General features: G+C 43.3%; 1 protein-coding gene across 1 annotated transcript in view; it reads right to left on the bottom strand.

The window, feature by feature from the left end:
• Nucleotides 1–21,003, bottom strand: part of Ank3 (ankyrin 3) — a 594,813-nt gene that overhangs the window by 191,398 nt on the left and 382,412 nt on the right. The window contains exons 3-8 of the mRNA XM_059281286.1: nucleotides 17,300–17,401; nucleotides 16,827–16,925; nucleotides 16,556–16,654; nucleotides 9,328–9,426; nucleotides 4,981–5,166; nucleotides 3,042–3,140 (exon numbers count right to left, since the gene is read on the bottom strand). Coding sequence (XP_059137269.1) covers nucleotides 3,042–3,140; nucleotides 4,981–5,166; nucleotides 9,328–9,426; nucleotides 16,556–16,654; nucleotides 16,827–16,925; nucleotides 17,300–17,401 — 684 coding nt within the window. The remainder of the gene's footprint in view (nucleotides 1–3,041; nucleotides 3,141–4,980; nucleotides 5,167–9,327; nucleotides 9,427–16,555; nucleotides 16,655–16,826; nucleotides 16,926–17,299; nucleotides 17,402–21,003) is intronic.

Raw genomic sequence — 21,003 nt, forward strand, 5'->3', positions numbered from 1 at the left:
GAGTTGTCCTTTCACCACCCCAGTGCATAAGTGTTCCTTCCTGGAATAACAATCAGTGGGGCCTCTGGAGTGGCTCAGTTACAATCTCTTCCCCAAGAGAGGGAGGATTTGCTACAAGAGCAAGGGTCATGCATCAATTCGACGGGTGTCAAAGCTGTCATAGCTGACTCAGTTCAGGCTGCAGAAGGCTGATGCTGCGCTGCAGCTGTTAGCAGTTAACCCGTGGGAAACCCGGGGATGGTGTGGGTTAGCTGCGAAGATGATACCAAAAGAAGTGCTGATGGTGTCAGCTGGGGTAGTTTATAAACACAGGGCAAAGGCACAGTGCAGAAATCAAAACTGATAAAACGCAAGCCTGGGAAACGTGATGCTGGAATATGGGCATGTCGTGCTTGCGAGTTGTCAGAATTGCTGCTGGGGTGGGCATTTGCTTCTCCTTGGTCATACTGCTTTGTTTCTGTCCCTCGTCTGTTTCAGAAACGTCTACACTGCAGGTGCTGCCCTGGCTCCTATTTGCCAGCATTTTTACTAGGTTGTATCCAGTCTCTGTGTCCCTCCCCAGCCTACAGTGCCGCCAATGGGTTCCAGCCTAAATCTTCAACAGTTCAATCCTCTACCATGCTCAGTCACAGTGAGAAAACAGAACCCTAATCTCCTTCCCAAAGGACAAAAAGAGCGTTCTGTGGTTTGGTATTTTACCTCTAAATATCTCCTACACCACTATCCACACCTGCTTCTCAGTCTGTGATTTTTGGTTATAATTTGCAGCCAGTTCTTAGCCAATGAAACCAAGCTCTTCCCCTTTACTGTTCTGAGCAGAGTGAAGGTAACCCTAATTGCCACTTTTACCTGCTTTGTTCCAGAGGGAACCAGGACTGAAGACACCTCTGAATTTAGGCAGGGAGAGACCTGTGTACACTACCTTAGTAAAAATGACAGTCTGCTAATGATGCCATCACGAGGAATTTGGGATGTAAGACGGGCAAGCTCTCTCTAAAGAGGCTTCTCCGACACCACAGAGCCAGTCATCCATCACAGCCAACAAAGAGAATCAGAGGCTGCTGGGAGAAAGCAAGAGTGCAGGGCTCCTAACATGATATAGGGCCCAACTGCATCACAGCCTTTTCCATGTGGTGTTGGGAAGCCTCATCAATTGGGATAGGCTGCGGCTGCGGAGGATGGTTTTCGAATTCAGCAAAAAGCATCAGGCGTGGCCTATTTTACACCTACGCAAGTGTAATTATTTTATATCACCTCGGTGATGCATGTGAGGTTAACACACAGGTCTGAGGTTTCCATGCATCTTTAATCAATAAAGGATCATGGCTCATAATGAGCACAGCCATTGCTGGGAGGGGAATGGATACACTTGAGTTGCCTAAAGGGGTGTGACAATACCACCATTTTCTCTTCATTTGCTTAAGCATTCCCTCACATCTAAACTTATTTTCAGCAGCAATGGACAATTTCTCAATGATGGCAGAGGCCAACTTCAAAGCCATCCTGACTTGGATTTTCTAAATGTCCTAATTAGAAGATGTGGCTTAATGAGGTTTTGACTATGCTGTGAATTATACAAATGAAAGCAGAAATGGTCTTTGGTGTTAGCATTGGCTGAAGGAAGCACTCTGAAGCTGTCCTTCAGAGAGTCGAAGTTGGCCTTGGAGCAAAATGGGGGCACTAGCAGGACTCCAAGTGACAAGTGACAACTTTCTCCAACCACTCAAACCAACAAAGGTTTTCAATAAATGGATGGCCAGAGTGGAAATCTATGTTGGCACTGCCTGAATGCTCATTAATTTTTCTGAAACTAATGAACCATAAGAAGACTGGCCAACTGTTGGGCGGTGGTAGTGCACGCCTTAAATCCCAGCACTAGGGAGGCAGAGGCAAGCGGATCTTTGTGAGTTCAAGGTCAGCCTGGTCTACAGATTAAGTTCAGGACAGCCAAAGCTGTTACACAAAGAAATCCTGCCTTAAGTTAGATGAGGGAGATGAAGTAAGTGATTTAGTTTTCTGAGTCTGAAATCCTGCCTGCTCTAAACACTAGCTCAAGGATCAGGGCTAAGCCTACCTGGCCTGTAAAACAGGGATGAATTAAGCTTTTCTTCTGGAGGTCTAATGCTTGGCCTGGCACTGCTTACCTAGAACTCTTTCAAAAGTAATTTTACTTTTAGTGCTATACAGCTAGTACTGGCCTTACATTCCCATATCACCTCACCCCATCCTTCTAGAAGATGAGCTTGCTGCAAAGAAAATGTCTCAGATATGGTGTGCTGCTACGTGGCCGGGTTCTGGCCAGAACTTTCTGTGCCTCCACAGTGAGTTGATATCACTTTATTATGGCTCTTATTTCACGATTTCATTGAATTCATCTTACAGATAGCAATCTTACAACAAACCCAGGGAATTTCATCCATGTATACAATATAATATGGTCAGAACCACCCTCTCACTTCCCCCTCCAACTTATTTGAACCGCCCTAATATACCCCTCCACCAACTTCATACCCCCTTTAAGGATATTGCATTCAGTTGAATTAGTGCTACCTGCGCACATGGGTTTGAGGCCATCCACTGGAACATGGGTAACCCTACAGTGGCCGCAGTCTCAGAGAAAATGTCTCTCCTTCCCCCAGTCACCATCAACTGCCAATAGCTCTTCTGTCAGGAAAGCAGTGGGGCCTTGGGAGTTCCTCCCACACCCACACAATTGAATAGTTTCTGACACTTCTAGAATATTTCCCGTGGAGAACTGTCCATAGTTCTCAGCTGCAGGAATTTCCATTACATGTATTTCCTCTATAAGAGTTCATTATTTGTGACCCGTCCCATTAACATATACTCCCATTCTTTGTATATTTTCCCTGCCAGGAAACAAGCATGTCTATGTAATAACAAGAAATATGTTAGGTAAGGTAAATAAGTCCAATTTCTCAATGACTGGAAGGCCATGCCCCAGCCTACTCCTGAGCCTGGGAAGTGAGACACCAAAGTCATTTGACATGCTCTGAAGATGCGATACTTTGCCATGTACTCACCCGTGCGGTGAAGTCCACAGCAGCCGCTCGGTTTAACAGCAACGTGGCCACGTTAATATTCCCATAGTGAGCAGCTATGTGGAGCGGGGTGAAGCCACTCTGTGAAGAAAACACAAGAAATGGTCAGTTGATCCCTTCCAGCTCCTCTTTTGCTCAAATAAAAACGAGGGAGCAAAATACGCTGGGTCCACATTCCATTCTGGGCTAGGCTTCAGTCAGGGTCAATGGCTCATCGGGTTTCTAAGGAAACCCACATTCACTGGCAGAGGGAGAGCCAGGGAAAACCCAGGGATGGAGACTGATCAATTTAAGGGATCCGCTAGCAGAACTGTGCAGAAGCCGACATCTCAAAAACCCTCGTAGTTCACAGCTGTGTGGCTTCACTATTACCGCTGGTTTCAGGAGGTGAGAGAATTGGCCATGGAAACTCATGAAAACAAATTCCATTACTTTTACACAACATCAATGCAGGCTACCCAATAGTAAAGGTCAGTTTTGAGGACTAAAGCAATTTGGGGGTGGGCAGAGGTATTATACCATCGAGGTGATTCTTAAACTGAGGAAGACCACATTCTACAGAGAATTGAGATGCTCATCTGTTCATTAGCATGGGCCTCCTCAGCAACGCAATTTTATGGATGCATTTCTACCATAGTTATTTTACTTCCTTAAAAAAATGCCAAACATGCAGCGATTCACTTATTTCCCCTCCCCCCCAAAACTGTAACCTTAGAAGAGGTGATGCATGTCTAGTTTGTTAGCAAGCTTCTTAGCCATGCTAGCCGTCACTGCCTCTCATGGGAGGTGGGGTCGGATTGCACCATTCTGAGTAACTCTCCTGTTGCTGACACCATGGAGGGTAAGTGTCATGCAGAATCCTAACGACTGAGTCCCGGAGGAGTGGAGCAACAGGGGTGTCTGCAGCTTCAAGTACAGCCGATAAGCATCAAAAGTATCAGAGGGCTTCGTCTCTGTTACAATATTCATAAGGTATTTCGAGGATTCCTAGATCTTCCTTCCCAATGCCACGTTCAGCTGCAGAAAGCCCTGGCAATTAACCTGCTGTCTGCTCTGGCACATGCTCCTTCGGGGGTAGGGGTGGGTGAAGCGGGAATCTAGCCTACGAAAGGCAATGCAGAGAAGTGGGGGGGGGGGAGGGGATGAGGCAGCAAACCTAGGAAATGGAAAGCGATGAAGCAGATCCCGATTACACAAATACGGAGACAGATACATATATATACCTCGGTTGCTCTATTCACCACCATCTAGGTTAACACATTGGGAGGCAAAGAGGAGGAAAAAATGAACGGTTAGTTCACTCGGTGACATGGACTGCAGAAAGCTCATGGCGGCTACGGGATGAAGATGGAAGCTAGGATGGAAGGGAATTGGGTGCGGGAGGAAAGCTGGACTCAACGAAGGACGGCTACACAGAGACCTAGTCCATTGCCCCGTTGCCCCCATAAAGACTTCCAAGCAAGACAGTAGGAGTCTTCGGCTGTGGCTCTTTGCCTGCGGCATGCTTTCCACAGCTCATCTCTCCTGACTGTGCAGCCAGCCTATCACTGGAGAGGTCCACCCCTCAGGTTCGCACACATTATCACTCGCATTTTGTAACTTTGCCCCGACGTTAGAGCTGCACTCTTCAATACATTGCTTTGTGATATGAAAAGGAAGGAAACTGTAAATGCATGGAAATCCTTTTCTTTGGAGGTGGCCTCCCTTTCAGCATGCATAAGGCGACATGAACAGCATTCTCTGGCTTCTCAGGTTGAGGCAGGGGAATGACTGCATTGGACACATGTTCTCATTCCTTTTAGTGATTTTTTTTTTTTTTTTTTTTTGGCACAAGCTTTCCAAACGGGAGACGATGTGTTCCTGGAGGTTGCCTGTCTGACTCAGGACAGGGCTGTGAAGGCTGGGGCGACCCAGGTCCTACCTTTGACTCCACGTCCGCGTTGTTGTCGTTCTGCAGGAGCAGAGCCGCCGCCTTGGTGTCATCCTTCCGGGCCGCGATGTGGAGGGCTGGGAGACGCACTTTTCCCTTCGTGTCATTTTCCAGCAGGAGTGACACAACCTGGTCATGACCTTGTTGCAGAGCTACCGCCAATGGTGTGAAGCCGTCCTGTGAACACAAGGACGGGTCAAGGTGGGCCAAGTAGCTACTACTGTCTTGTGATTCAAATGATCAAATCAGGGGGCAATGAGCGGGATGACCGAGGATCAGCTTTTGTTTAGGATTTTTGACACTAATATCAGATTTAAGAGCACATAAGCATGCACCATTTACTTATATACTTCTATAATTATATATGTATATACATTCAAATTAAAAAAAACCAAGAGATTTCTACTGTTTGTGATTTTTTTCTTCTAAATGGCTACTAATCATACATTCATTGGAAAACATTGAAAGTATGTAAAAGTGCTACATAAAAAAAATGATGCCCAAATGTCAGTACACATAAAACAATCTTTATGAAACAATATTGTCAAGTGGAATCTAGGCAAAATTTTCAACAGAGATTTTAAATGGGTTGTAAGATTTCTCACTGGTACTTTAAAGATGGGTTATGTACTCATTATGACCTAGCCTATGTCTGGGGAAGGACAGTGAATGGAGCATGGTCATTACCACTCAATAAAGGCCTACACTACAGGCTCCTGGCTTCTCCAACCAGTGAGGGGAAATAACACAGCAATTACGCAGAATCAGACCTCATGGTTAGTTATCCCAACTGTGTGTATTTATAGGGACAATATGATGTTGTGATTTATGAACACAATGGAATGATGAAGTTACTAAGCATACACCCCATTTCAAATGCCTGATATTTTTATGATGAGAATAGAAATTTATTCTTCCAGCAATTCTGCTCTATTCAACATGCTACGACTAACTACAGATCCCCATGAGCCTTAATCCTTCTGTGTGACACTTTGATCTTTTGCCCAACACTTTCCAGTGCTCCTCACTGCTGAGCTGAGGGTGCCTCTGCTTCCAGGAGTTCAGTGAAATGGAATTTTAGAATACATCTGGATGTACGCGTACATTCTACACATTGCGTGTCTGCCCTTGGGAGTTCCCTGGGATATAACAAAGAGGAGTCAGCTATAAACTCCACAGAGGTTCATTAAATCATGTCTGGTGTAGTGTTGCTTACTGGAGAATAAACAACACAAGACAAAACACCCAAGATTGGAGCACACGGCACTTCTACCATGGTCTCATTCCTGTATACCCAAAGGAAGACTAAAAGTGATGTTTCCTAGTGAGTAGACAGACAAGTTTCTCATCATTTTTACTGCGGTCATGATTAGTTCTGTAGTCCTCTGGTACAAACATTTCAATAAAGCATCAGTGAGGCTGAGGAGGAGACTAGGTACTTGAATGCTAATGGCCTGTTTGGTTTTCGAAAGAGATTGCTTTCATCATTTACTCCTTTGCTGGAAAATTGAGAAATGCCTCCTTCATTGCCAGACTGAGTACAAATCACCATATTCATATTCAAGGATATGCAAAATATTGGACAAAGCCTGTGAGAGACAATTCTGCCCAGTTTGTTCCTATAGGGATCCCATCCACCAGTTTCCCCACTATCTGTGGGTGTACATAGGAATTTTTACTATGACATATCCCTTCCTGAGATGACCTCTCTCTCTTCTCTGTTTTCAAGTCTCATCTATGTTCCCTTCTATAGGATCTGGCTAGCTGTTTCTCTTAACTTTACTGTCTGAGAAAATAGGAAAGGAAAGGACACTCCTATCACTTTTAGTGAGACAACAAGCGGGACAGAAGCAAGATATCAGCAAGATGAAATCACAGCTTTATCCTTAGGCATGTGGAGTATAGAATACAATATAATATAATTAAAAAAGATTACTTCCTGTATACATGAGTGCCAATGCAAGATTTGTTTTCATAAAGACGAACATTCAAGCACACTCATCTGTACAAGGATATGATGAATGAACCAAGTGTTATTTGTAGAGAAAATTTAGTGTTTTTTTTTTCTTTTTATTGTATTTTGTGATTGAAACAGCACAGGTGAATTAAACTTGAGGCTCAGTGCAAGAAAAGCAAGGACCCTACCCTACCACTGAGTTCTCCATCAAAAACCCCATGCACTTTTTGAAGATGAGAGTGATAACAGGGAAGCTATATGAACACTCAACTTTGCACCTCATTTAAAAACCTTCAGGCAGCCGGGTGGTGGTGGCACATGCCTTTAATCCCAGCACTCAGGAGGCAGAGCCAGGTGGATCTCTGTGAGTTCGAGGCCAGCCTGGTCTACAAAGTGAGTTCCAGGAAAGGCGCAAAGCTACACAGAGAAACCCTGTCTTGAAAAACAAACAAACAAACAAACAAACAACCCCCCCAAAAAAAACAAAAAACAAAACAAAAAAAAACCTTCAGGCAACAGGATAAGGGCAGAAATTGATAGTCTCGATCTGTTTGGAGTCATAACAAACCACTCCATCTTCACTGCTACAAACTGTAAACTGCTGAGCCCATGCATCAAGAAGTACTTAGCACTAGAAAACTCATAGCAGATAATTGGATTGGTACCATTAAGAACATGCTCCCAGCCTAAGCCATTGACCCCGCTTTGAGTTGTTAATGTGGTCATGGTTTACTCTTAAGAGAAGTCAAGTCAGAAAGGAAATGTGGCCAAACTTCTTGAGAGAAGGGCTTGGCCCTGGTGGGTACTGGCCACAGCATCACTGTCATGTGGCAGGGGTGATGCACACCAGGGGTTTAATGATTGCCTGTGGTGAAAACGAACAAATTTAACCTCATGCTTCAGAGAGGTAAAACACGAAAGGGAGCAATAACTGCAAAAGATACCATTAGCAGAGTGTAGAAACGGGAACAAGGTTTTACAAGCACAAGCCCAAGGCCTTGCTACAAGTGTGTCCTGCTTATTAAAAAACATGCAGTGAAAGAAATGTGGCCCTGGGCATAGCTCAGCAGTAGAGTGCATGTTTGACATGGAATCGGGCCCTGAGTTTCATCCTTAGCAACACCGTCCATGTCGTCTCGCTCACTTTTCAATAATGTTGGGTAGCATGTTGTCAGATAGGCATACCGACACTTACCAATGGGTGCTCCATCAGTGCCTGTTTAGGCACTGTTCAGTCTTTAGAAACTGTTACTACTAATTACACTATCAGTCCTGCACACTATTTTTATATTCTCCAATCTATCTGTAGCATAAAGTCTTACCAGCAAAAGACATAGCATTAACTTTCAAGAGGCCACCGGGTGCTCAGCACCCGCATTTTGTGGTTTACCAATTTCAACAACGTTGTAGGAAGATTTGGGTTTCTTCTCCCCAACAGTTTTTCCTTTGAACTCAAGGCCTAAAGATTGGATTTTCTTCACCTGATTAAAAAGTTCACATCCCATTGGTTATTGTCTGTCTTTCTGAATGAACTGTCTTTTCATTCATTTGCTGGGTCTTTCATTCATTATGTCAGGAAGACATAATCTCAACAGCTGGGTCAGGACATAGCCTCCTACACTTCCTATGCCACTGAACGGCCACACCAGCCTCCCCCCCAGAGTGGTGGCTTGGTGCTGAGCTAGACAGACCAGCTACTAAAATTCATTGCTGAGGTAAAAGTGAAGAATTTGCAAGTGTTCGTCCTTTACTCTTAGCAACAGATTTCAAGTGACATGCTTAAGCCGTCGTGGCGGTGCTCATGGGCAGATCAAAAAGCTACATTTCCTAAGACAGCACCAAAGCTTAAATCACTTTTTTTAAAACTAATTTTTCTATTCAAGAATGTAGAAGATATCCCCCCCAAAAAACACCACTGTTATTTGGTAGTTAAATGTGTATAATAGTTTTATTTGGAAATATGGATTAAAACTAATTAGTTATAACATATATATATGTATGTTCAACCATTGTAATTAGCCTAACACTAATTTAGGAAAAAAAACACATTTACAGTTAATATTCCCTAAAATGACATTTCAAAACAATGGTTGCCTTGGAGGCAAGATTATTAAGAGGCAAAAATTATTATTACTAAAATATGTTAAAAATTAAAATGATAGCTTAATTATAGGGTAGACCAGGCACTTGGGCAGATAAAGAATATCTGTGCGCAATGAGAGAATTTTTAAAGATTAAAAATAGTTTCTAGGGAATCTTGTTAAAGAGTCACCATGTTAAGTACACCACAGCCCTTGAAATCCTAGTGAGAACACTCTTAGCTCTAGGCTTACAAAAAGCCTTCGAACACATGAACTCAAGAAGAATGGCCAGGGTCTCACCTCTGTGGCCAGGCTTTGGCTGGCACCATTGTCCAGAAGAAATCTGACCACTTCCAGGTGATTCTCTTGGGCTGCCATATACAACGGTGTGAAGCCATTCTGCAAAAGAAGAAGCGAGAATTGTGTGGGCTGCTATGCCAAGCTGGTACTGAACATGTACATTCTGAGCAGTGCTCACATAAAATGACTTCTGTAGTCCTTTACTGTAAATGTTCACAGTCATTAGAGAACAGCAGCCTATACCATGTTCATGATTTAATTCGTGATCATAACCACAACTAGACTTCTGATCACACAAATGTAGAGTTAGTATTCATAGTTTGTAGTCTTTAAGAAACTTACAGCAATTTATGCACTGTAAGTAAACAAGCATACTCATTTATCATCAACCATGTATGAGGTACTATACCATGAATAAAATATATTTTTTTAATTTATTTATGTATACAGTGTTCTATCTGCATTCATGCCTGTACACCAGAAGAGGGCACCAGATCTCATAACAGATGGTTCTGAGCCACCATGTGGTTGCTGGGAATTGAACTCAGGACCTCTGGAAGAACAGGCAGTGCTCTTAACCTCTGAGCCATCTCTCCAGCCCCTAATAAAATATTTTATTACGGAGAAAAATGCGCTCAGTTGTCACATCTCCCAAGCACCAATCACTATTTCAAATAAAGATGTGCTATTTTCATATAAAAGTAAGCATTTCAAATAGTTCCAGCTTGGGAAGGAAATTATTTTAACCTCGAATGACTTCAAATACATGACAGATATGAATACACAGATCAAAGGAAGGAAGATCCACATGCAAAATGGGATGGCTGAGTATAACTGCTTCCTGCCACCAGCAAGGTCTCATGTACCCCAGATTGGCCTAGATTCTACTACATAGCCAAGGCTAGCCTTAAACTACTGATCCTCTATCTCCGGAGTGTTGGGGTCACAGGTGTGTAATCCCACTATTCCTGGATCCCTCCATTGTTGAGGGCTTACCTTCCTAGCATTAATACCCGAGACACTGGTCTTTTCCAAAAGTCACTTTCCTGTTGACTTTTTGGTTCCTAAAAATGTTTGTTTATTGACACTTAATTCTCATTCCATAAAACTCACCCTTATATAATATACAGTTCAGTGGGGTTTGTGTACTCACAGAATTGGGACAATAGCCTTGCCAGACAAGAACCACTACAAGGAGCAGTCCCACTAATCCACATCGTCCCCTCACCCTGCACCTGTTGGTACCAATTTTCAGCATCTGCCTTTATCTGTAACCTTGGCAACCATGTATCTCTGTTCTGCTTCTTTGGTTTTGTTTCCTTTGGACATTTCATACAAATGAGATCACACAGTACGTAGCCCTGTAGGGTCTTATGATCTTCCTGCTATTCATGCTGACAAAACATTTTTTGTGCCCCATCCACCACAAGAATATTACAGTGTCAATACCAAATGTCCCCTTAGGGATTGTGGTTGAAGACTTGGTTCCATTTTAAATGTTCAGAGGGCTTTGGGAAGTGATTGGATCATGAGAGCTCTAATGTAATCAATGGATGAATCCATTACAGATCTGTATTTGATGGCATTCTTGGAAGGTGGTGGAAAGTATGAGGGGGGGGCGGGGGAGGGGGAGGAAGCAGATACTTATATTTGTATTTTTATAATATAATTTAGCTCTTTCTAATTCCCTTCTGTTTTCTGGCTACCTGGAGGTGAGCAGCTGGGTTCAGCCACACACTGTCTTTCATGAGGCTTTGCCTAGTCTCAGGGCCCCTAAACAATGCTCAAGCAACCCTGAGCCCAACCAAACATCTCTGTTTTTTTTCACACACAACATCATGGTAATGAAAACTATCTTACCCAACGTGCATTTTGATTTTAAAGTGAGCATTTTAGTATATGCATTTTAGTTCACTTTAGTGACAGTCAATAGCACCCACATCCATGTTTTCCCTCAACTGACAATGTCCTGTTTATTTTGTCTTGGGGAATTACTCTTCCCTGCTCTACAGGAAAGATTTGTCTTTGGCTGGATACTGAGAAAGATGTGCCTGCTCCTCTCTGATGATGGTGTAGATGTGTGGACAAGCTATTTTTGTTTGCCTTTTAGTCTTTTCTCCTGAGTCAAGTTCTCTCCAGTCTCTTTCCCCAACCTCAAGAGATGTCATCAAAGGGCTCTCTTACTCTTTGGTTCTAGCTAGGTTTTCCTGCCCTCCACTCCTCTATTTTCTAGAACTTTCTGACTCCTCTTTAGCCTCTTGTTCTCAGTGACCCCAATCCAAAGACAATAAACTCTTTGGAAATTTCTTTTGTTGAAATCCATTTTTGCTCCTTCGACCCACATAACTCCAATTAATATACATATTTATCAATAAAGGATCTACAAGTATCTTTTGAAGAGACTGACTAAAAATCTTGCCACTAGACCATAGCCTATAGCTATCCACTTGTTGGTGAAAAGACACTTGGACTCAGGATGGCCAGATTTGAGAAAGATGTTCCTTCTCCATTTTCATGTTCATTTCAAAACTTAGGAAATTTTCAAAACAAGGCTGGTTTAAAAAAAAACAAAGGAACATACTGGAGTCCAATTTACATTTTCTTCTCTATGGCAACAATAGATTTAAGTCACCAGGGGAAGGGCTGCTAAAGATGCAGTCAGTGAGCTATTTAAAATCTGATTTTATCCACCATCTCCAATATCTTCTGCTCTCAATGTGTACAGTGGAGTTATTATATGCATGCGACTCTGCAGACTAATCATTTTGCAGAGAGCATGGAAGCATGCTCCACCACACTCAACCTGGCAGAGTTTAAAAAACAAAAAACAAAATCCCCAAACCAAAAACCGAAAACCAAACCCCATGACTGAGGTGACATCCTTTTCACTGATGGAGACCTCCTATGAATTCTTCCTCGTAGTCAACTACTACACACTATTGAGTATTTTGCTGAATCCTGTATGACATTAAGGCCTATGAAAGTCAGTTTAAAGGTTAAAAGTCAGGGGGTATCTAGCCCAGACACTTATATGTCTGATTGTGAGAATCTGGCTTCTCTAACACAGGGGACATCTGGATATGGGGTAAACCCTCAAGGGCACACAAGAATACAATTGACTTGAGATATTTTGCCTTTGTTAACACTAGTAAAAAAGAACTTGTTCAGAATATATATATATATATATATATATATATATATATATATATATATTATATATATATATATATATATATATATATATATATATATATTATATATATATATATATATACACACAGACAAAATACTAGCGGAGAGAGAGCCTGCCTGAACCAATGCAGCCAGCGATGCCTCTGGATGCAGCCATGGAGGGGAGCATTTTCACTGTCTTTAGTGGTAATCACTGTGTATTACTGTTCCATTGAGTCCCATAATGACAGTTCAGTTAGCCAGTGCGGGGTGTGTCGTTAGGCTAGTCCAGTTAACCAGTTTACTCTGGGCATTGGAAGCCACCCTCCCCTGTGCTGGCATTCCAGGTAGGCTGTCATGTTGGTGCTGAGAATGTGAACTCTTTCCCTGCTGAGCCATCTCCCCAGCCTAGTTTCTTTCCTAAGGTACAGCAAAGAGGTTACGGGAATGTAAAGCCACTCAAGGAAGACAATGGTAAAGACAGGAGATCAAAGCAATGACCAAAATTCATCTAAAGTAAAACCCCTAGACTTAGTTATAACACCCAAATGCACAGGAACAGAATTCCAGTGCTGGGCTATGTCATTTTGATTAGGATAAAGATGATTGTTATGTTCAAGGAAGGGAGTCTCAACTATTTCTTTTTTAAGATTTTAAGGAAACACGTTTATTATTGTTATTATTATTATTATTAGCATGTGTGCATTAGTATGTGTGTGCATGAGTGCGTGTGTGCATGTGCATGCGTGTGCGTGCGTGCGTGCGTGCGTGTGTGTGTGTGTGTGTGTGTGTGTGTGTGTATAAATACTGGAGGACAACGTCTAAGAGTCAAGTTCTTTCCTTCCACCATGAGGGCCTGGGGTTGAACTGAGATCATCAGCTCAGTAGCAGGTGTCTTTATCACTGAATCACCTCACCGGCCCACTCTCAATTATTTCTTACATTTTTAAGAAATGGCTTGTAGCTGAAATTTCACTTAGAGACCCACCATCCTCCCTCCTTTCCTCCCTCCTCAACCTAGAACTTGTGATCTTCTGGCTCACCTTTCAAGCGCTGAGATTATGGCTATGTGCCTGCATCCCTGGCCCGTTTTTCTTGAATGTTTTATGTGTTAGTGCATGGATAAAATCTCTGTTCAAAGAAACACTTATTTTTAAGAAAGAGTTTTATGTAGCACAGACTGGCCTTGTACTTGCTATATAGCCAAAGATGACCTTGAATTTCTGACCCTTCTGCCTCCATTTCCCAAATCACGATCAGAACCATGAACCATATGCAGTTTATGTGGTGCGGGGATCGAACACCGGGCTTCATGCATGCTAAACAAACACTCTACCCATTGAGCTACAGTGCCAGCTTGGATTTAATCTTCTTTTACAGCAGTGTTGCCTTCGGATCTTTGTAAAGTTCCTACTCAAGGGCTGCCACAGGAAGTTGTCACACAAACTTCTGGCTCTCCAGCAAGGTCACCTCACTGGCAATTGTAGCCACAGCATGATGTAGTCAGGAGGCAAACGAGGCCAGGGTTTTTGATGGAGGGGAAAGAACTATGCTGTGCAGTGTGTGACGGGGATCCCTGAGCACAGCTGTGAGGAGCGGGAATTCGCAGGCTGTGTTCTTCCCCTCATGGTCTCATCAGTGTGGAACGTGTACAAATTCAAATTAAAACGGATTCGGGCACAGTTCTCCCACTTTATAGCTATAAAGCAGGTTTATAGCTATGGCTACCCTCGGACATAATCAGGAATGTGTGCAAGATCTGAGGGCGATGCTCTAATTGGAAATGGATTAAAAACTTTCCCCATGATCTCATAGCTCACTGCTCACCACTAGTTATTTCTCAGTAGACAAAATTACAGCAATATTTTTTTTTTGTGTGTGTGGGGGAATATCAGCTTAAAAGTATGATGTAAGCCATTGAGATGGCTCAGCAGGTAAGTGTGTTTGCTGATAGGCCTGACTACCTGAGTTGGATCCCTGGGACCCACGTGGTGGGAGGAAAGAAGTTACTTTGCAAGTTCTCCTCTGAGTTCCACATGTGTGCCCTCGCTCACACATGTCCCCTTCCCCCACATAAATAAATGTAACTTAACCATTTTAAAGCACACTGTTTTTCTTTTTCCTTTGTAGTTGACTTGTTCATACCTGAAAGGGTATTGGTTAAACTTGAATTTTCTATCACAACTTTCTGGAAAGGCAATACCATTCAAAGTGAACTCTCACATACAATGTAAGAAAAGGTCCAAGCCCAGGGAATTAGAAAGAAAAGAAAGCAAATGACCAAGGGACCCTGCAGCTGGGAGCTAAGTGTGTTTACTTCCCTCACACTGATGGTCACTAGGGCTGAAACTCTCACAGTGATGCTATAAATCATCATCAGCCAAAGACACCCAAGGACAATGAACCAAGCAGAGTTAACACAGAGAGCAAAAGACCACAGAGTAACTATTAAAAAAAAAAGAAGTGTGCTTTGGGACATTGTATAACTCAGTGAGTAAAGACAATTGCCTCCAGGTCTGACGACCAGAGTTCAATCCTCAGGACCCACATGGTGGAAGCAGAGAACTGATTCCCCCAAGTTGTCCTCTGACCTCTTCCAGAGGGCGCGCGCGCGCGCGCGCGCGCACACACACACACACACACACACACACAATAAGTGTGTGTTGAGACTTTTTCTCAAAGGTCAAAGACAGACTTGTAAAAGTAAGCTTATATGAATTGTCTAACGGAAGGTAACAATAATCATGAGGGGTTTTCAGAATGCAACAATGAAAGGCTGGGGTCATAGTTCATTGGCAGAGTACTTGCCAGGCATGCACAGGGTTTAATCCCCAAATACTAGATGAAATGGGATTGTGTGGATAAAAAAATGACCAAGTTTAACTTTTCCAATAAAATGTTGGTACCTTTATTTCCCTCACTGCTTTCTATTTTACACAGCATGAATCTTGCAAGAAACACTTGAGAACTCAAAATCTCACCTTTTCCACTTCATCTTTTGATTTTTAGATTATTCTCATATCAAACACCCAACAGGAACCCAACCTAATTCTCCCCATGCTTCTGATCCCAAGGCTGAGAAATCCCATCTTCACAGGAAGAACCATGGGTCGCATAATCCCCTACTATCACTAAATCCTGGGTCATGGGCAAAATTGCAGGCTTGTTCTGTGATCAATATGCTCAGTGCCCTTGGTTCTGGTGACGCCATTGACAAGCGACAGATGCTGTAACTAGGAAGAGGGCAAAGGAGGCTACATCCTCTGTGGATGCTGCTGCCTCGGGAGATGGTCGCTTTGCTACATGACCTCTGATGGAAGCTGTGCACAAATGCCAATGATTGGATGATGAGCACCCGTAATTTTAAACCAGTCAAGTAGAAAAGCTAATTCTTTTAGATCCAAAGACTAAGATTAAGATTCTCGGCAAACTATGGTGCTCTTTTGAGGACATCTTATGAGTGTTTACAGAAATGATATGGGGGCTTATATTCAGCACAAATAGCCTGAACGTTTTAAAGACTGGAGACTTTTAAAGTTTCTGGGTTGTTTTTATTTTATTTTACTTGTCTCAATTAACAACAATGCTGCCTTCATTAGTATAGAGGGATTAAGTAGTTTCCTCCAGTGTCCAACTAATAAAGTACCACGAGCTCTGAAAATCCTGAGGCTTTTTCTATTATGTTTCTTCATATCCCACGTAAAGTAGCAACACTGAGACTGGACCCAGGTTAGACAGCATCATAAAACAGTGTAAAAGACCCCATCTTGAAGATCTGCTGAGCGTTTGTATGTGACTGTCAGCCACAGCCGTTCATAGGTGGATCTGTCAGTCACAGCCTTTCTGAGGTAGACCATGGTTGAAAATTCTACCTCTCACGACACAGATTGTAAATAAAGATACATATAAGTTCAATGAACTCTGATAACTACTTGAAAAAAATCGAGCTTGCAAGTGATGTGCCCTTAGCCGATGTGCAACTCAAGCAAGTGCTTGATCTAGAAGCCGTATTTGTAAGTGATGGCCAAAGTCCTTTACAATACAGTTGTAGGTTTACCTGAGACTGTGCGTTGACGTTTGCTCCATTCGTAACCAAGACCTTGACCACCTCCGCTTGCCCAGCCAGAGATGCGATGTGTAAGGCTGTGTTTCCTTTCTGTGAAACGAGAGGCATGGTACATGAGTTCACAGACTGCTCAATGCTTCTGTGATGCACAAATAATGGAGCTGATGAACAGCTCATGAGAGTGATAACCTTATTCTTGCTGAGGGTTGACCCTTTATAGAAGTAGGCAGGTGACAAAAAGCACCGAGCCCATGACACTGACCTTTGTGGCCGCATCGACGTTGGCTTCCCTCTGTAGCAGCTCGGAGACCACTTCCACATGGCCTTCTTTGGAAGCAAGATGGAGTGCATTCAACCCATTCTGATGGAAAGAGAAGGGAAAGCGAGCTGAAAACTGAGTACTCAACAGCCCACTGCAGGCTCTCCAGATGACCCCCTACCAATGTCCCCCACGTGTGCTATATGGGAATGTGGAATGGGAATAAAATATGAAAACTAGGAAGGGGGGCCATTATTTACTAAGTATTAGGAATCATTAGTCGCTATATTCCTTCCTCTCCTGGCATCCCTTTGACAGGGCCTAATAATCTGACAACATTGGGCGGACAAAATTTAACATCTACGAGACCGACCTCCTGACAAACGGAGAAAAATCTTGCCAATATTTCATGAGAGCTTTAAGGAACCCGAGAGGTTTGACTCAAATACCAAAGGACAACCACAACCACAGCTGACCTGGTTGCAGATGTTGATGTCCACTCCATTTTTGATGTAGTCAAGGGCCTTTTCCAGGTGTCCTGCCCGAGCTGCTCTCAAGTAGCTTGCGTTGGCATCAGACTGAGGAGAAAGAAGAAAAAGCATTGTGGTGACCAGGGAGGCTAACACACCTATGGACAAGCACCCAGCTACTGGTACAAAGCTGGAGGGAAGGCACTGGACTGTTTTATTGCCAGCATGGAAACACTGACAACATTCTCTAACAAGTCCAGAGAAATAGGGAGAACTCTTAGCCCAGAAGTCAAGAGCACTGGCTACTCCTGCAGAGGACACACATTCAATTCCCAGTACCTACACATAGTGACTCACAACCATCTTTGACTCTAGTTTCAGGGGATCCAATGCCCTTTTGGGGCCTCAGTGGGCACCAGGCACAAACACTGAGCACAGACTGACATGCAGGCACACACTCACACACATTAATAAGAAAGTTCCAAGCACACAGATTTATTCTTTTTGAGATATCCAAACTCACTCTGAATCGAGAGAGATAATTTCTCAAGAAATGTGGCCATCCTAAAGCAATACAGAATCTCCAGGGAAAATCCTACACTGTCTTGGGCCCCACAGCTGCTCTCTACCAGAAGTTCACCGATTGCATTTTCCTGTGTTTATCACAGCCGATTTTTCACCTGACACCTTCCCAAAGCAAGGGGCACATTTTCTGTTGCTGCACGGCCTTCGTGGGCATTTTCAGTTGCTAACTTCCCACTGTGGTGCTTAGGGGACCCTTCCTGCATTAAGAACATGTTTTTCTACTTGAAGAGCATGCTGCAATACAATAAAATAAAAAGAAAAATAAAAAATAAAGAAAAGCATGCAGTAAAGACACGGGAGTGTGGAGTGAATTGTCTACGTTTCCAAGCTGGCTGAGGCCATAGCCTGGAGTGCTCTCTCAGGAACAGTGCATGACATCTAAACACAAGAAAATGAGGCAGCCAGTTCACTCCGAATGCTACTCATCTCTCACACCAACAAAGGCAGGGGGAAACCCCTTCAGCGAAAGAGGACAAAACGACAATGGAAAGAGACCCCCTGCAAAGATGGGCCTGCACACTGCAGGAAGGAGAATGTCGGGCACATCTCAACTCAGAGCAGGATTTCCCGAGACTGGATCCAGAAACATCTCCCTGCCAGTTAGAAATGTAATCATGCAGGGAAAGGCTTCTAAGAGGAGTATGTCCATTACCCACCTCCTTGAAGGCCTCCTTGAATGTCTCTCCATCTTTAAAGCCTAGTTAAGACTCTTGCTCCCAACACATCCATTCCATCTAGTGCTGGGCAGTTTACCACACAAAGACATAGGTGTAAAAACACCTATCCTTCTCCCACATGGAACCGTAAGCCTTCAGAACAAGCAAGGGTAGATTAGGAAGCACCCGTCTGGGAAGCCACCTAGATGATGGGAAGCCACCTAGATGGCAGTCTTTGAGGAGCACCCATTCAGGCCTGGCACCTTAGCCAAGGTGAAGGAAGTTCTGGTCTGCCAAAAGGTCTTTGGTTCTATGGTGTAAATATAAGTGAGCACTGACTTGCGAGGACCCTCCCAAGGGAGGCCACTGCCCCTAGGAATCCCTGTCACCCTCCCCTGTGTTACAGTAAGCCTCACTCTGGCGCAATATCCCTTATTCCTCACTACGATTAGCATTTTGATTTGAGTGGTCCTTCTCTGGGGCCCACTCTGCTCACTGTCCAATGCTCACCACCTTCCATGCCCTGTGCCACTCACACCCCTTTGTGACAACTAAACATGTTCTCAGAATTGCCATCTGTCCGGGGGGCCAACTCTTCTCTGAAAAAACAGCTGCCAATGCATAAAACTTCTTACTTCCAGACTATATAAGCTTAAGGAGGCATCAATCTCGGGCCTGGTTGGGTTGCCATATGCCTTGACCTCGTACAGGGAAGAGACCCTGTATGTGGCACCCATCTTTCTATTTCCCTTGATCTAGGAGCAACCTTGACGTATGGCAGGTGCCTGTGAAGGTTTTGTGACTGAATCAATAACTACATACATTAGATAGAAATAACTAATAATCACATTTAGTTTGAGAACAATAGAAGAGCCTTCCATGGCAGTAAGAGCTGCAGCCACACAACTCAGCTTGAGAATTTGCTGTGACTCCAAGATGAAGGCCAGAAATCAAACACTGTGTGTCAGAACCAGGGCATTCGGAGAATACTACAGTACTGTCAGAGGGCTGGTTTCTCAAATCATGAGTGAAAGTTATAAGCTAATTTTCTTCTTTTAACTACCACACATTGTTGACCCTGATCATCCCAAGATATTTGGATCTGTCCTGTTTATCCACATATATAGATTCACTTAGCTAGGAATCAAGAATATTAAAAAAAAAAAAAAAAGTAGGGCCTGTACAGGTACACCAGAGTGGGTTTATTTATTTATTTTGTGTTGTCTTTATTTTTAAATAATACTATATAACAATTACTTCCATAGCATTTACTTGATACTAGTTGCTCTGTCACTAAACAAATCAAATCAGAATTTGCATTAGGCATGTAAGCCATTTACTCAGGGGAGATAACGAGGGGTGGGCGTGGAGAGAATATGTGTGTGTGTTAGAGTTCCCATCAGTCAATTCGCAGGAATTCAAGGAAAAACCCCAGTGCGTAAAGAGGCCTTCTCCTGAGGGAAGGTGGGCTTTTCAAGTTCAGACAGAGGGGTTGGGGATTTAGCTCAGTGGTAAAGCACTTGCCTAGCAAGCGTGAGGCCCTGGGTTTGGTCCTCAGCTCCAGAAAAAAAAAAAAAAAAAAAAAAACAGACACAATCAAGTTCAGAGAGAACCAGCTGTGCAAGCAGGGCTCGCTGTGCGGTCACATCTGACCCTCGGTCCTGCGTGATGGCATTATTAGTGCCTGTGCATGGGAAGGGCTGTGTTGCTGTCCTGCAAACAGAATGCTGCCAGTCTGTCTGCACATCTCCGAGGCCAGAGGCAGGAACTGTGAGCTGCACACACGGATTCTGACTCGGGTACCTAAAAACTGCAGCTAAGGAGGCTAAAAGGAGGTGTGATAATTCAAGAAAAAGAACCTCTGAACTGCTTCCAGATTGAAAAAGGATCTGGTAGTTCTGTATGTGGCCCATTTTCCTAAAAAAAAAGTCCTATCCAAGACTCTAAAGCCAAACACACACAACTAGTTTGAGCCTGCGTTTCTTCTTTTCTTCTTCCTTCCTTCCTTCCTTCCTTCCTTCCTTCCTTCCTTCCTTCCTTCCTTCCTCCTTCCTTCCTTCCTTCCTTCCTTCCTTCCTTTTAACCTATTTAAGGCATGGGTCCTCGTGAGAATAGTAAAAGTTACCAACTATGTTCTTTCCTTCAATTACTGCACATGGTCAACCTTTATCCTAGGGTTCCACACTATTTTAAACTGTGTGTGATGAATAGGTACAGTGTTTGTGTTTTTACATATCATGATTTCCTAATATAAAACTTACACAGCATTTATGTGACCACCGTAAGTAGTCTAAATAGAGCCATGTGCATGCAATACACGGGTTCTATGAAAATACTATACCATTTTATGTAAGGCACTTGAGTGCCCGTGGATCTTGGAATAGGCGGGGCTGGGGTATCCTGGAATTAATGTCTTTTAGACACCATGAAAGGGGTGCACATGATCTGCATACATATATGGGTTGTACA

Source organism: Peromyscus eremicus, chromosome 16_21 (assembly GCF_949786415.1).
Source record: "Peromyscus eremicus chromosome 16_21, PerEre_H2_v1, whole genome shotgun sequence".
Lineage (NCBI taxonomy): Eukaryota > Metazoa > Chordata > Mammalia > Rodentia > Cricetidae > Peromyscus > Peromyscus eremicus.